At 35.8% G+C, this 15598-nt stretch overlaps 1 protein-coding gene across 3 annotated transcripts in view; it reads right to left on the reverse strand.

The window, feature by feature from the left end:
- Nucleotides 1-1788: 1788 nt before the first annotated feature.
- The window catches only part of ANKIB1 (ankyrin repeat and IBR domain containing 1), a 99757-nt gene continuing 85947 nt past the window's right edge, over nucleotides 1789-15598 (reverse strand). The window contains exons 12-20 of one of the 3 annotated variants that reach the window (XM_052802376.1): nucleotides 13252-13386; nucleotides 12601-12687; nucleotides 12442-12508; nucleotides 11894-12039; nucleotides 11045-11223; nucleotides 10441-10492; nucleotides 7124-7217; nucleotides 5344-5477; nucleotides 1789-4995 (exon numbers count right to left, since the gene is read on the reverse strand). In XM_052802376.1, the coding sequence (XP_052658336.1) occupies nucleotides 4243-4995; nucleotides 5344-5477; nucleotides 7124-7217; nucleotides 10441-10492; nucleotides 11045-11223; nucleotides 11894-12039; nucleotides 12442-12508; nucleotides 12601-12687; nucleotides 13252-13386 (1647 nt within the window). In that variant the 3' untranslated portion in view covers nucleotides 1789-4242. Of the gene's footprint in view, nucleotides 4996-5343; nucleotides 5478-7123; nucleotides 7236-10440; nucleotides 10493-11044; nucleotides 11224-11893; nucleotides 12040-12441; nucleotides 12509-12600; nucleotides 12688-13251; nucleotides 13387-15598 lie in introns of all 3 variants that reach the window. The other 2 variants (XM_052802386.1, XM_052802367.1) reach the window with 2 other exon arrangements.

Raw genomic sequence — 15598 nt, forward strand, 5'->3', positions numbered from 1 at the left:
ATGTTCACCGTTGCTCATAGAAAAACATCTGGGTTCATAAACTGATAAATACTCCTTAAAACTCTTTATATAAAGGTAAATCATTCTTACGTGATGAACAATTTCTGTGTAAAAACCCCCAAGATAAAATCCCCCATCTTTCTTCCAGTATCATGTGGTGGATAAGACACTTACGCTTGGATGAAAATATCACTATAATCTGAATCCTGAAGATTATCTATTTGCAGTACTGAACATCTATCTGGATATATTAAATATTTTCTTGCTTATAGTCCATTTATCTGGATATTCACGCAAATGACCTAAAAAGAAAAAATATACGCAAAACACCTTCTCAAGTTTGTATTTCACTCCAGAAAGGATTTCTGTAAAGATCAAGACCTGCATAATTTTAAAATAACACCATCCTGTTAACAATTAGCTTTAACATTTCGTTGGTGAGATGTAACCTTAAGTATCTATGAAGAGTTGAGGAAAAAAGGGCTTTGCAGTTAAGTTAGGAAACATTTTTTCTTTACTCCAGTACTGCATTTTTAGTAATTTTTTATGAACTACTTGGATTGTTTTATGGTGTTACATATTTGGAAAATTGTACAAATTCTATACTTGCCTATTTTTGAAGTGGAATGAAAGCATATCATTGCAGAAAGTCAAGCCTTCATTCACTTCTTTGCCCTCATACAAAGACTGACAGCAAACACAGCTTTCTGCTGTATTTACAGGGCATCCATCTCCTCCTTTTCATGCACAACTTGTGCTTTACTCTTCAGTTAAAAGGACGAGATGGTAAAAATGACACTCAGTTTTACATCATCACTGGCTTCTCTACATCTTTCAGCTTTCTATATCTGGCTGATCTATAGAAGAGTAAAAAGGACAATAATCAGTATATTGTCTAATTCTTGAGTAGATTGTCTAGACAATTTTTAGTAAAGAAACTAGCTATCATTATACCCATGTTTGGCTTCCATTCTTACCAGCCTCCGTGAGTATTGCAGTGGGATGCCCTGTGTATGCTGGGAGAGGGGAAGAGAAGGAAGAGAAGGTAATAGTGAAATTGGCCTTGATAAACAGATCTCTAAAACTGGGCTGTGAGGGTGTCTGATATTGAAGCATGTTGTGATTTTAAACACCTCAGAAAGTATGTTTTAAATTTGTCTATCTATTAGTATGTTCTAGCTGCCATAAACCCCCAAATCTCTCTTGTGATACTCACAATCTTAGTAAAACTCAGTACTTGCTAATTGCAGCATATGCAGTGACACCACAGCAGCAGGTGATGGAAAGTGCCTTGCAGTGACTAATCCAACTTTGTACATTAGATTTTAGAAGCTCTCCAGCATCTTGTCATGCTTCTTGGAGGAAGCTAATTAAATTACTGTAACAATGAACAGAATAGTTTAGTGCATGTTAACATAACAGAGGTGGTCTGGAATTTCCTGGTAACAACGGAGACTGGATATTAAGTGGTAATTAAGTAACACTAACAGGATCTTTCTCAAAAATTAGTCCCCCCACTCTCTTTAGCACCACTATTTGTAATGACAAGGCATTACTCTACAACAAAGTGCACAATACAGCTGTAGCAATTAAGACAAAATTGTCTATTTTAGATTTTGTTTTCAAAGCTTAGTGAACATACGTACCTTATATTTACAAATAAAAACATTCAACTTACTATATGGTCCCCAGCTAATCTGGCACAGGACTGAACATATTCTAAAAATGTCCATCATCAGTCTTAAGAATCTGCTACAGTAAGTCTAAGATGTAATGAGACAGACGGAATTAGTTTAAGTAATAAATGTTTAATCAAAGAATTTTACATATTATTAACAGCATTCATTTGGCCAAACATCTACATGGTTGTAGTATCCTACTTGTATATAAAGTGGGAATGTATCAAGTATAGACTATGAAAGTGCAAATAACAATTCAAGGTTAGAGTAATTTTTTTACATTATAAAATTAACAGGTTTACAAAATAGTCTTGCCAAACTTTATTTTTGAATTGTAAAGTCAATGACTATGGTGTTAAAATAAGTACCAAGAAAATACAAATTTAATAGGCTAATTTCATGCTTATAAGAGTAACACGGAAACAATGGATATACTGCACAACCTAACCAAATTACAAAAAACCAGAACCCACAAACTTCACTATCTTCACAGAGAGCACTCTAACATATCTTACTGTAACTTTGCAAGACATCTCAATGCAATACACAATCTTTTTGTGAGAATCTTTCTATTCAGAAATTACAGTTCAAGGAAGCTATGTGAGTTGAACAACTTTCAGACCAATTCATGATGGTAGTTCATGAAGAACTGTTTTAGTTGAAGGATTTTATACCATAGAACAATTTAAAATAGGTATTCTTCAAAGATGTCCAAAGGTTCATGATTATGGCAGGAGTAGGGCGGTTAGAGGGCAAGTTGGAAAATGATTGGAGACTATTCTATTCCATTCTCTCTAAAGATGCCTGCAAAATGAACCAGGGTTTTATGGGGTAAGGGTTAAATATTCTTATTTCATTTTTTACTAATATGAACCTTGTGACTGCAAGGTTCAAAAGCTGGATTTGCATGAATTAGTTACCGAAACACTCACTTGAACTCACAGTAATCAATACATAAACTTTGCTATCATGACACTTGCCTATACACACTCAGTAGTAATAAACTTTTATATCATATCAACAAATCTCTGGTAACAGTTAAGCAAAACTTAAAATGGAGTGTATGTAATTTGCTTGTGTTATGAGAAGTTTTGATTATATGTAATTAAAACAGCCATTTCAACAACTTACTCTAGTTGTAATTACATACTGTACCATTGTATCTCACTAACTGTAGATTGATGCTTTTAAGCAAATCTAAAACCAGTATATTTTTTTCACGGTACAACAACTAGGAAAAGGGTTTTTTGTGTTGGTTTTTTTTCTTAATTTTTTTTTTTTTTTTACACTAAACAGTAATCACACAGCAAATGAATATTGTGCAATTGAACAAATACCTAGCAGTGTTTTGTTTATGCAAAAACACTGACTGAACATTTATTTATTTACTGTAAAGGCAAGGCCATGGGTGGTTTTATGGAGGTCTTTGCAATTAATAGCATAGTTACTCCAGAACAGACACTGAATTTGAATTACTTGTTTAACTGTGGCAACTATCGAGTTGGGTTAGGCAAAGGCACCGTAACATGTTGAGCAGAATGTGTTATCCGAACTTCAATTGTGGGACTGGCTAACATACGAAAATTCTGTATTCCTATATTTTTATAAAATGTTATCATTAAAAGTAATTGCACTACTAGTGCATAGAATGCTTTGTAGAATTATGAAAACAAAGAACTATGATTGCACTTCCATTAAAGTGTCTCTTAAAATACAGCATAGCTGTTGCTAACTCACTGTATTTTAATATTTAAAATAACTGTTTAACAGCAGCATTAGGTTTTATTAACTTAAGATACAGGCTACATTTAATTAAATGCAGTCACCATGGCAACACATGCCAGTCAAATTGAGAGAAGCAATGCTACCCAGTGGTTTCTTTCACTGCTAAGAATTGTGGGGTTAGTCTGATAGAGTAACACTGCACTGTTTCGTTAGGCTACCGCCAGCTAACTATTCACAGTTTGGCACATTTGGACTGTAAATAGACATGAAAAAATCTTTGATTTTAATGGGAAAGAATATCCCCTAAAACTTGTTCCTGGAGCAGTACTAAAGAGAAGCATTAAATACCTCCGTTCACACTGCTAACAAAAATAAAAAATGAGTAAGAAAAAGTTATGGAAAACTAAACCAAAATGCAAATGAATTGCTAAATGTTATTTTGGTGAAAGAATGAGTTCTAAAAAATGGAATAAAGTATTTTTTAGGAAAACCAACCAAAATAATCAGTGTAAGCCTTTAATCCGTACTTTCAAGTTAAGGATCGTCAAACTAAGGCTAAACAGATGCTGCATTGTATTAGGAATGTGGAATACAACCTACTTATTCCTTTTTCTTGAGAGCAAAAAGGCAAGTACTACCTAATTAAATGCAAAGGATATTCCTTGAAAGGTTCACATTATTATAAAGAACTACAATTCAAGAGAACTCCTAAATATCCGTTGTTACGTCAGTGGTTACAACTGAGCTGTAATTATGTGCATCAAAGCCTCCATAACGCTGACTCCACATAATGTACCATCTGTCACTACCATTCATTTACTCCAGATTTAGTTTTTATTCATACCAGATGCACATGTTCAATCCATTCACTTGAGGTTTGAGGAGTCTGACTTGAAGTATCTCCTGACGCATCCAGGGTGCTTGTTACCTCCCTGCTATGATCACCACTTTGTGATACCGTTTCACCTGGAAGAACGTTTTCTTCAGAAGTGCTTTCCTCTGTTTGGGTTCCTCTGCCTTCGTTTTTGAGTGCATCCTCAAATAGTGCATGCTCCTCCTGAGGCGCCAGCCCTGTGTCTGTAAGATTTGGTTGTCCTGCTGACCCATCTTCAGTACTGGGTTGCTGTGAATCCTCATCTGTTTCTGTACTTGTTGAGGGGATCAGAGCAATACTCTGTGGGTTCATGTCATGAAACCAGGCCATAATATTTCCAAGTAGATTTTCATTGGTATTGGGATCTTGACTGCTGGAATCAGCGTCACTAGATGTTGAGTATAATCCGCTTCTTGTATCGCTGCAGGGGTGTGAATGAAGACGATCAGCTGAAAAGGGATCATTGCCTGCACCTAGTCTCATCAGACTGTCACCAAGTTCTAACAGCTCAGAGCTGCTCAAAGCGCCTCTTGGATTATCTATACTTATGGGAGCAGAGTCCAGTCTTGTAGGCAAAGAGGTACCTATTGCTCCTAAAGATGCCTCATTATTTAGAAAGTCTCTAGTTTCTTCATCTATGGCCAAGCCTGATTCTTGTAATGATAACTGAATAGCTAGCAGGATGTTTGGGTCATCTTCGTCCAAAGAACTCAGAGCCTGTGGAAATACATAAGGTTGCTTTCAGAATAAAACTTTCATCTTGTTACATATTTTGGATTAAAAGTAATTTGGGCTCAAATCTGAAATTCATTCATTGTTTCTACATGTCATTTATCAGAATCAATTTTTACTGACACAGTTGACAACAGAATTTAAAAGGTGACTATTGTTACATTAGTGATTGTTTAGCAGTTCTTACCAGTGTGAACGTGTAATTTTTTGTCCTAGATTTTCCCTTTCTCATTGAAGAATTAAGAAGATTTGCAGAGACAAAATGACACAGAAAAGCAGAGCAGAGAAAGGCAAGCAAAGCAAAGAGAATGGAAAAGAGATTAGGGGAGGTACCTGAAGAGAATCCTGGTTTTCAGAGCGACTGACAGGGGTATAGTCATGAAGCGAAGAGCTGTGCAGAATACCCATAGAAGCTGAACTCACCATGGAGGTGCCGTGTCTTCTGCTACTGCCACCTTCCTGAGTGTCTGTTGGGCAATTGAAACAAAAACGATTGATCAACCAGTGCGGAAGCCTTCTCCACTGTTACTTACTGACAGAATCTCTTCCTTCCTTCTGGATTCCAGCTGTGTAATTTTACTCCTTTATTCACTCTGAACTAAATAATCCAAAACACTCCTTCCACACCAACTCTTACACAGTGACAAAACACCAGTCCCGCTGTTTTAGGAGTGACTGCCTGGCTCATTTGTGCCTTTCTGCTCTCAATACCCTTCTCTTTGAAAGGATGGGGTATGTCATCACGAGCATGAGCACGCTGGCAGGAGGGGCAAAGTGCTTCTAAGGCATATACATGATTTATGGAAAGTCCTGAAAAATACTGCACATGGACACAATATAGGATGCATTTACAGGTGGATTACAACCAAAGTTTACCCATTTCTCTGTTCTTTCAAAGACAACAACTCAGCTGTAATGTTAATGTTACATTAATTTTTACCATAACATTGCAGCACAATTAAGAGTAGAGTCATTAATGTATACCTCAGCAATCACTGACATTGCTGTTTCCTTAAAACAACCAACAAAAAAATAGAAGTAAAACGCTGTTTCCAGAAAAACCGCTCTGTAATAAAAATAAATGTAACTCTCTTGACTTTGGAAAATGGAATTTTCCACTTCAAAACTCAAAATGAAATAAGGTGAGACAAACCAATTTTCTCTTGTGTGCTTTAACAGTATGCACTGGTCATCACTACAATATCCAAGTGTTCAGTCAAAGTCTAGTTCTCAAACTAACAGGATGGTTTTGCATTTTACTTGTAATAGGGAAGGATCAAAGCTCACCAAAATTCTTTTTATATTTCTAAAATAAAAAATGCATTTGTTTATTTCTCCTCAGAAAAGGATTTCTCCTTTTGTTTTTACAGCACAAGCTATGTATAGGACTTAAGTTCATGAGACACAGCAATGAAAGTTTGTGCAGCATGGCTTAGAGACCGAGCACACAACTGGCAGCTCTGAAGAAACAGCATCACAGTATGATTTGGATTCGAGCTATTTTTGTACCTTTGCTAAAGCTCCTGGCAGAATGGAGACAGCCCAGCCAGCCAAGTTACAGTGACCTTAAGGGACTGCGCTACCAGCCGTAGCACTGCTTAGATGAGCAGCATGCTGGAAGTTGTCGCCCATGCCAACTTGTTTCCTGGCTGTCTGCCAGTACAGGAGTTTCTGAGCAGGGTTTTGGAATACAGCTTTATGACTATCTTCCAGCAGGCCTGTAGCAGTGGAACCCTGTTCTACACTCTTTATGCACAACTGGCCCTTTTCATTTGCATAAAAGAGCTGGTATATACATAAGACTGTCATATGAAGTAAGTGCCCTTCAAAATTTCTTCAGAAAAGCAAACCTGCTCTAAATAGCTGAGGATTTGCTAGTGGGAAGATCAATGCATTTCTCTTTAAAAAGAGGAACAGCCACAATGAAGTCAGGAACACTTCTAAGATCACATACAAAAATACAAAAATAAGCCTTTATGTTGTATCCTGGAAAATACAGCAATGTATTTGAAACTTCTTTAAAGTGTATCCGCAGAAGAACAAACACTGTGGTCACTACTAGCAATTTCTGAAGTAGGAAGACAAAAAAAACCAGCCGCAGGCAGGAACATACCTAATGTACTCTCACTGGGGTCATCAGGATCTGGAGTATTACTCAGCAGACTGTGCATGTCTCCACGTCGACGCTGCCTGTGCCTCCTCCGATACTGAAATTCAGCATATTCCTGCATAAACCAAAGGTAACAAAATACAGGGCAGCATGCAGTAATATTTTTCTGATGTAACGAGCACCACATTTTTATAAAAAATGTGTGATTTTATATGTTTATTATAAAATCACCTGTTTTCAGAAAAATAAATTGCAAGTTATATCATGCAGTGCTTAACATAAATAGTAAAAAAAAATTTCAAAGGTAATCCTAAATCTATAAAATAATGAATTAGCAAAGAAAAATACTTGACTTATTACGGACATTTTAATACTTGCAATCTCCCTTTTTAAAGAATTCCAAGTACACTTTTTTATAAAAGCTTTGATGCCAAACTTTATATACACACACATCGACACACTTTTTAATAAATATATACCTAGTGATTTTAGAACATAAACACAATTAATCTGAATTAGACCAATAGATTATCTCAGAGTCCCTGTTGCCACCAATGGCCAGTAGAAAATAACCTTTGGAAGGCTACAGAAAGCTGGCTGACATACACTGGGACTTGTTTTACTTTTCCCAGCTTCCAGGGCACTATGGCTCAGGAACTTCTTAAGCTACAGCTGATACTCTTCTACTGAAAACTCTTTGACGGATTTTTACTCCATGAATTACACATCTCCTCTATTTTTACCTAACTTGAGCTGACAAGCCATACCATATCGACTTGAACTCCTGCAGCCTGTAATTTCTCATGTTGTGTGTATTTACCACAGACAGTTTATATAACATTTATGGAAAAGACTCTTTTGGCCACATCAAGCTAACATCCCAAGGGTTAATTATCTTAATATTTGGAAATAAATGCTTTGATTTCCATACCTTTCCTAATATTAAGAGATTAATTTTATGCTTGAAGGCAAATTTCCAGATATGCTTTCTGGTTAGTACAGCTGACACTGAACCTGACTCTGTAGGTAAGATCTCAGTTATGCATTTACACAAGGCAATAAAAATATACACACAGGTACTAGCTCTTCTCTTTGGAAAAGAATGTTGCTATTTTCTTCCCTAAGCCCCAGGCTGGGAAATCTGTAATCCAAAGACTTCATTTAGCCAAATGACTTGGGAAAGATAACATTACCATTAGCTTTCTTTTCGTACATTAACTCTTCATCCTAGAATATTTCAACATCTGAAGTATCTAAAATTTAAATCCAGAAGTGTCATTTCTCTTACACAATGACCTTATTAATTTTGATGGTATTATGATAGTATGTTGTCTTTCCATGAAGTGTTTCAGCCCAAGTTCTTATGCATAATGACACGCAAACCAAAAAAGTATAGTCACAAAATGATCAGTGTGGGCAGATTTTTATCTATGTAAGGCCCATGAAAATTGTAAGAACATAAAAATAGCTGTACTGGATCAGACAAAAGGCCCATTTAGCCCAATATTCTGTCTTCAACAGTGGTTAGTAGTAGATGCTTGTTAGCCTATGGAACAGCATAAAAACTAGGGCAAACATGAAGTGATTCTTCTCTAAAATACTCTTCCAGCTCTTAGGAAGCTCAGGGATTTCCTAAATGGAAGGTGGTGCCCCAAACAACAGAAAATCTAATCCTGATATGAAACAATATAACTGCATTATTTTAAAAACATATAATTATATAACTATGAATTGGATAAGGAATAATGAGAAATGATCACTGAACACTAAGATTTATTAGTGATGTCAGAACTTTTATCTGTTTGCAATAAAATCATAGATTTTACTGATAGCCATTTAACTTTTGGTTGCTTTTTAACCTTTAGAAAGATATCTTGATTACTACCGACAAAATTTTATTTCTGATTACTTGGAACAATTTTATACATGTGAACAAAAGGATATTTAATTTTATTGGGTAGGAACATCATGGTTTCACACAATGGTCTACAACAAGCAGTGTTCCTTGCTAAAACCAGTAAGATTTTGTTTTCTGTAATAATCTGGTATATACAGACATTCTACTACTTCTCAGTAGAAGTACAGCTCTATGTCAAAAATTTTGTAGTGAAATTCACTAAAATAAACAAAGATGACCGTTATTAATTCTACAAAATTCCTTTAGCATAGGTGGTTGCAAGTATCCTTGATAGCTAAATAGCAAAGAAACCAACTTGCATCATACAGTGCCACACTTAGGCAAATCACAAAAACTCATAAGCAATCATCTAAGCATGACTGCAATGGCACCTACTGCTAAACAGCTTATCAACATATTTCTTATCAGCTTTTTCTCATAACCAGTTCCACTGATGATACAGCAACATCACAATGAGTTTGATATTATCAAATGTGGAATTATTTCAAAAGAAAGGACTAGAGGAACTAGACAGGAGAAGCAAGTTGATCTTTTGTAGAGGAGCAAGCTATTTTCTCACCAGCGTGATGCTCACCAACAACAATAGCAAAGGAAATATATAGAAAAAGTAAATGGAGTTTTCCAGGATGCTTTAAAATGACTAGCTAGAAAGAAAAGAGCACCAAGGAAATATTGAAATGAAGTTTCCTTCCAAATGGAATGCTTTAATCTAATGTTCTCAAAGTATTAAATAAAAATTAAGATGGTAAGGAAAAGCTTTATAGGAAGCTTCTCATATTTTAGTGCAGAGTCTTGAAAATTATTTACTCTTTCCCATATATACGTAGTGGAATATTCACTTTAAAAATTATAATTTTCATTCTTGCTTAAGTAGCAGAAGTTCATCTCATTTGAGTATGCAATTTCCATCCTGCTCCAATACATAAAAAGAAACAACTCAAACAGTTAACAATACTTAGGTGTATGCCTGTATGTTTTTGTTGGATTGTTATAGAAAGATGGAAATTTCTTAGACTTTTTGTTAAATTCTGCTGAACTGATGTTGCATTCAAAAGTAATCTACACAATTTCATATATTTATTACTCGAAGGTTCCCCAGCACACAGACACCAGTTTATATACTGTTTTAAACTGGTTATGTACTTGGAAAATTATGAATACAACATAGCTTGCCTAATGCCACCTTAAATAACTATAGTCATGTTACAGGCATTGTTTAGAGTCATTGCATGATTAGCTATGCATATATTTCCTTCTATTGTGAAATAAATAAAATGGTAACCTTAAACCAACTTGAAATGCTTTGAATCAAAATAAGGAAGCTCTTCATGCAGATTGCGATCATACCTGTGTTTCTAGAATATGCAGAACTAAGTTAAAAAAAGAAAAAGAAATAGTTTACCTCAGGGGATGCAAATCCTAAATATTCCCAATCCCATGTTCCACCAGCAAAGCTATAAAATGAAGAGATACACCATGAAGTTTAGAAGTAGAACAAAGTATGAACCTCAAGAGCTTCAAAACCTATCAACATCTAAAAACTAGTGCAACTGTAACTCTTTAAACTTAACAAGTCTTCTGCTTTAATTCTTACCTCAAAATTAATTTAGAAAACCATACAATTAAACTGTTGACTATTCCAGAACTGCTCAATATTTTTAGCAAATACTTATAGATTTTTTGGAGTGTACCAGGTATTTAGTGACAATCTTGAAGGAAGAAAGTGAAATGGAAGCCATGACATCTAATCATTAATATACTACAAACGGAGAAGCAATTTAGGTTGCAACATACAGAGCAGTGATTCTCAAACACATTTTTCCTCAGTGAACAGCTGTAATTCCACAAGGATCAAATGTCCAAGAAAATGTCACCATCTGGTGATTTACAACCACCACGTTTATCAGCTCCACTTTACCTCACTGTCAAAGAATGACAGTGGATTCACCCACTGTGGCAGCTATCAATGAACTTTTTTGACTTGGACAGAATTTTGTTTGGATTACCTGCGCCTGGGTGCTTCTGGTGAGTCTGCAGGAGCAACACCACGGGCCACAGAGGCCAGGAACTCTTGTCGCTTCTGCTGCACAAGACAAGCTGCACGGATGATTTTATGGCGAGGAGTCCGAAGGTAAGGCCTGTTCACTTTCTGTGCAAGGTCTTCAGTGACCATTTCTAGGTCTGTCTGCAATAGTTAATAAATACAGAGTAATTTTACAGTGAAATGAAAATCAGGCAGAGCTCTGCACCATAAATACTGAGCAGAATGATATACGTTTTCCTGGAAATACCATTTAAAATACCAAAATACCCTAAAATGTCTGCCCTTCTAGCCTACCCTTTTACTGACCTACATGCTGTCCTCCAGCCTGGAGCAGGGATTCCCTGCACTCACACATATTGAACATCTGCGGGGGCCCTAAAGGAAAGGAAAGGGGGCAGCAACCCCTGCCGCTGATGCCACCGCCACCCAGGTACTCCCCCAGTTTTGTCCCCACCCACTTGTTAGACACATTAATAGGGAAAGACAGGAAAGAGGAGCTAGAGAAGGAGATGAAGACTGAAGGTAAAATACCATCTTCAGAAAAGCAGGTTAACAGTAATTTTCTTTTTTTCCCCTTATACCTGTCCTTATCCATTTCATTCTGCAGCAAAATGTTGTTTTTCATTCATTCTAAAATTGAACTAAAAGCTACTGTGTCACACAGTAATAAAAATGCATTAATTCTCCAACTTGGTTACAAATACAAAACAGGTGTATCAGTTTTACACTACAAAACCAGCAAAAAGACACTGCTAACTAATATTACAAAAAAAGAGTAACATTAGAAAAGCAAAATATATGCATGCATTACCTGCATAAGTTCAAATATTTCCTTCTTTGTGCTTTTAGGCTCCAAAAAGAATCCGTATGGATAAGAACACTTAAGAATGCGGCGAGTTTTTAGAAGCTCTTGTACTGCATCTTCAATGAATGTGGTATCAGGACAACCTCCCTCAGCTGTAAGATGAAACAAGCATCATGAAAATATTTTCCCGCTGATGTCAGCGTTTCTTTTACTCTAAGGGTTTTCCTCCAAAATAATAAAATTTACGTGCATGTCAGTTAAATATTTTGCAAGTGAACAGCAGCAAGTTCTCAATGACTACACAGTGTTTTTACTAAAAGAAGTAAGCACAGAATATTAGCTTCGCCCTTACTAATGCTACTTTCTCCTTGAGTCTTTGGAATAGGTAAGATTTACTGTACATTTAGCTTTCATCCAGTGCATATGAATTCTAGTACTGGAGGGATCACATCACACAGCAGACTAATATGAGCTCTATAAAAAAAAAAAAGGTTTAGCCATAACAGAGTTGATTTGATTTAAAATCAAATTCATAGATCACAGCAAATACTTACTTCCACTGAGAGCTCTACTCAACTGCTCCATCTTTTCTTTGGCTGTTTTCAGAAGGCGCTGTTCTAACTAGAAAAAGAAAATAAATAAAACACAATAAGGTAATTATTTTGAATGACTAAAATAGAAACAAAGATCAGTAAAAATGGCTTGACCCACACCTGGTAGCTAAGTTCATGGTTCTTAAATCTTGTGTAATAGTGCATAAACCTATCAAGCTCTTGAAATCTTCTATGCTTCCTTTCAGCCTGGAAAATAATTAGGAAACAAAAGAAACCAAGATAAATTTTATGATTTAATTTAGCAATGACCATTAGATATATTTACATAACCAACTGTTTCTATTCCCACTATTCATGAAGTATTTACACAATGCTGATGAGTGCCATGTAAGTCAAGAGACAAAGTAATTTTTGAAATTCACAAGTCTTCAAATACTGTAACCAAAGAGTTGACACACTGTGTGTGCACATATTAAGCAGATCTTCCAAATGCCAAAATTAAGGCATGTCTTCTGTAGTGCACAGCAGCTAATTACAATACCAGTGTGCCCATTTTGCAAAAGGAAACCATGGCACAGAGAAGTAAAATGACTTGAGTAAAGTCAACCAGTGGTTGTTACCAAAGCCAAAACCAGAACGAAATCTTATGTTCCTATCCACAAATAAGCAGTGTTTTCTTTCTGTCTCTTTGATGTATTTAAGGTTGTATTTTTCCATTTTGAACTCAAGTTGGGAAGAATTTTGATTCAACTTATCCTAAATAGAAAATTGCAGCCTTTGCGCTATTTTTCAAACACACACATTCGTTACCTCTACTGTCATCTCCTTGGACTGTTCCTCTACATGTTGAATAACCTCATAGCGAGTGCATCTGTAATAGCCTCCAGTGGAAGAGCTGTGCTTCTTCCATTCTTCTAAGCATATCCAGCAAAAGTCATATTTGCACTTCAGAAAACAAAGGAACAAGGCGAAAAAAAAAAAAAAAAAGCTGATACATTGTAGATTTGCAGTTATGCATCATTATTCCTCCATGAAAAACTGAATTAACATCATTCTGAGTGTGCTAATGGTCAAAACAATTTCTGAGGAGACTCCTTCCTATTTTACCTACTACAGAAGATCTGGGTTATCAAACCATGTCAGTCATAATTTCTCTCCCTTGGATCACATGATTGTGTTGGATCTACACGTTAAGTTTTAAGTGGATGATAAATACAGCTGATCAGGCCTGGGTTTTTGTTTTAAAAAAAGAGAGTCCCATTTTTTACGCAACACACAAACTGTTCAGGAGAAAGGGTGAATTTTTTCCTAATATCAATTAAAAAAACATGATTACTGGTATTTTTGTCATGTGATGTTCCTGATGCAAACATTAATAACAACTACTAAAGCAAGAGAGAAGAAACCAGAACATAAACTTTGAAGAGTGATTACTTCAAGGTGAGCCTTTTCTGCATCGACTAAGTGGAGAGCTTTCAAAATAGATAACACCTTAGAAGGAGATCTGACTTATCGAGGCTTTTCTGCATCAGAGAAGATCAAACTGTATTAAATATTCTCAACTCAACACTGAGTTCTCAGCTAGTTTATTTCAAAAGTAATTGGAAGCTATTTATGGATGGACGGGCAAAAGACTTTACGACTTGGTGAATCCTGTTTATTTTATCTGTTTTACAAATGAGCAAATCAAAATCCTGAAAAAACAAAGCAAAAATTTACATTAATTAATATGAAGCCATTAATATTATTATTGGAATTTGATAAATTAAGTCACTTTTTTCTCTCTTTGATAAATTTAACCTTTCCAGGAATACCTAGTCCATACCAGATGTTTTTATCAGTAGTTGTTTTACATGATCAATGAGATGTATTACAGGAAGAAATGAAATCTAAATCTTGCATTGTACTTTTGCTAATTTTGTCTCACCAGTAATGCTGATTTTCTTCTAAAAAGCAATGCAGACTAGGGTATTTCTTCTTGTTATTGTGCTGCACCTTCTTTGCTCTTAAACATTTTTTTGAAGCTGCTTGCTTATAGAAAATGGTGAGTGCTGAGAATGAAGTATGAGAATAATTGTGTATAGAAGTGTTGTGTGTATCACTGTGTCATTTGCCTATCGTTCAAAACCACTCATATTCATTATAAGAAAAAAATCATTATAAAATATTCAAAAAATGGTATGAAACAAGTTGTTTCACAAGCAACAGAACTAATAAAGCTTGACTTCCTATTAATTTGTGTGTATATGCTCCTACTGTAATAATCTCACCTCTCCCAAATTATTTCCCTCTGTGATCACCCCACCATATATATCTTCTAATCTCTCACATCTCCAAAAGCTGCCTCAAAACCCCACGATTCACCCAGTGTTCCCAGATGGTCCTCCAATACCTCAGTCTCATTGAACATTTGAAACCACATCATCTGTTTCTACACATCTCCCCAAACCCTGAGCTCTGTTTTATGTGCCTTTATGATCACCTAGCCATGCAGCAGCACTGCCTAGGCATAACAAATCACATCTGCTGCCTGGCCACATCTGCTGCCTCCCAAAGTGGAGGAGAATCTGTTCTCTGCTGCCACAGAGAAAACCAAAGAAACGACACCAAAAAAATCCCCAACCTTCAATTCATATCACAGAGAGAATATGTGATGCTAATATAAAGAAAAGGGATCCGCATAGTGATGTAGAGAGACTAACACATTTCCAGAAAGATAAAGAGAATTACTTTCTAAATCTCTTAGCATTTTATTGGAGGCCAACTATGTCAAGTGTGTGTTACTTTCTTATTTTTAATGATGCTCCTCCAAGAGCACGCTCCTCAAAGAGACATATAAGGTATTTCTGACATAAAGAAACAGTATTCTAAATATGCTGCTTTTAACTGATTTGAGAGACAAGGCATTCTCAAATGATACTGAACTCATGGCAAAAAATATTTTTTCTAATTCGGTAGCATAGTGCAAATTCGTGACTAATTTTTTGGCTGCTGTCACCAATAAGTTTCTTTTAGAATTACTCTTTGCTGTCTTTTCATTCCTACTGATTAATTCCTCTTCACAGTTTTCCATTTAAACTTCTCTGTTTTGTTGCTATGTTAGAGAAATAATGCAAAGAAAAATGTAGTAAGGCAAAATCTTCATTAGAGCTTACCA

Source organism: Harpia harpyja, chromosome 1, assembly GCF_026419915.1.
Source record: "Harpia harpyja isolate bHarHar1 chromosome 1, bHarHar1 primary haplotype, whole genome shotgun sequence".
In the NCBI taxonomy this organism is placed as follows: domain Eukaryota; kingdom Metazoa; phylum Chordata; class Aves; order Accipitriformes; family Accipitridae; genus Harpia; species Harpia harpyja.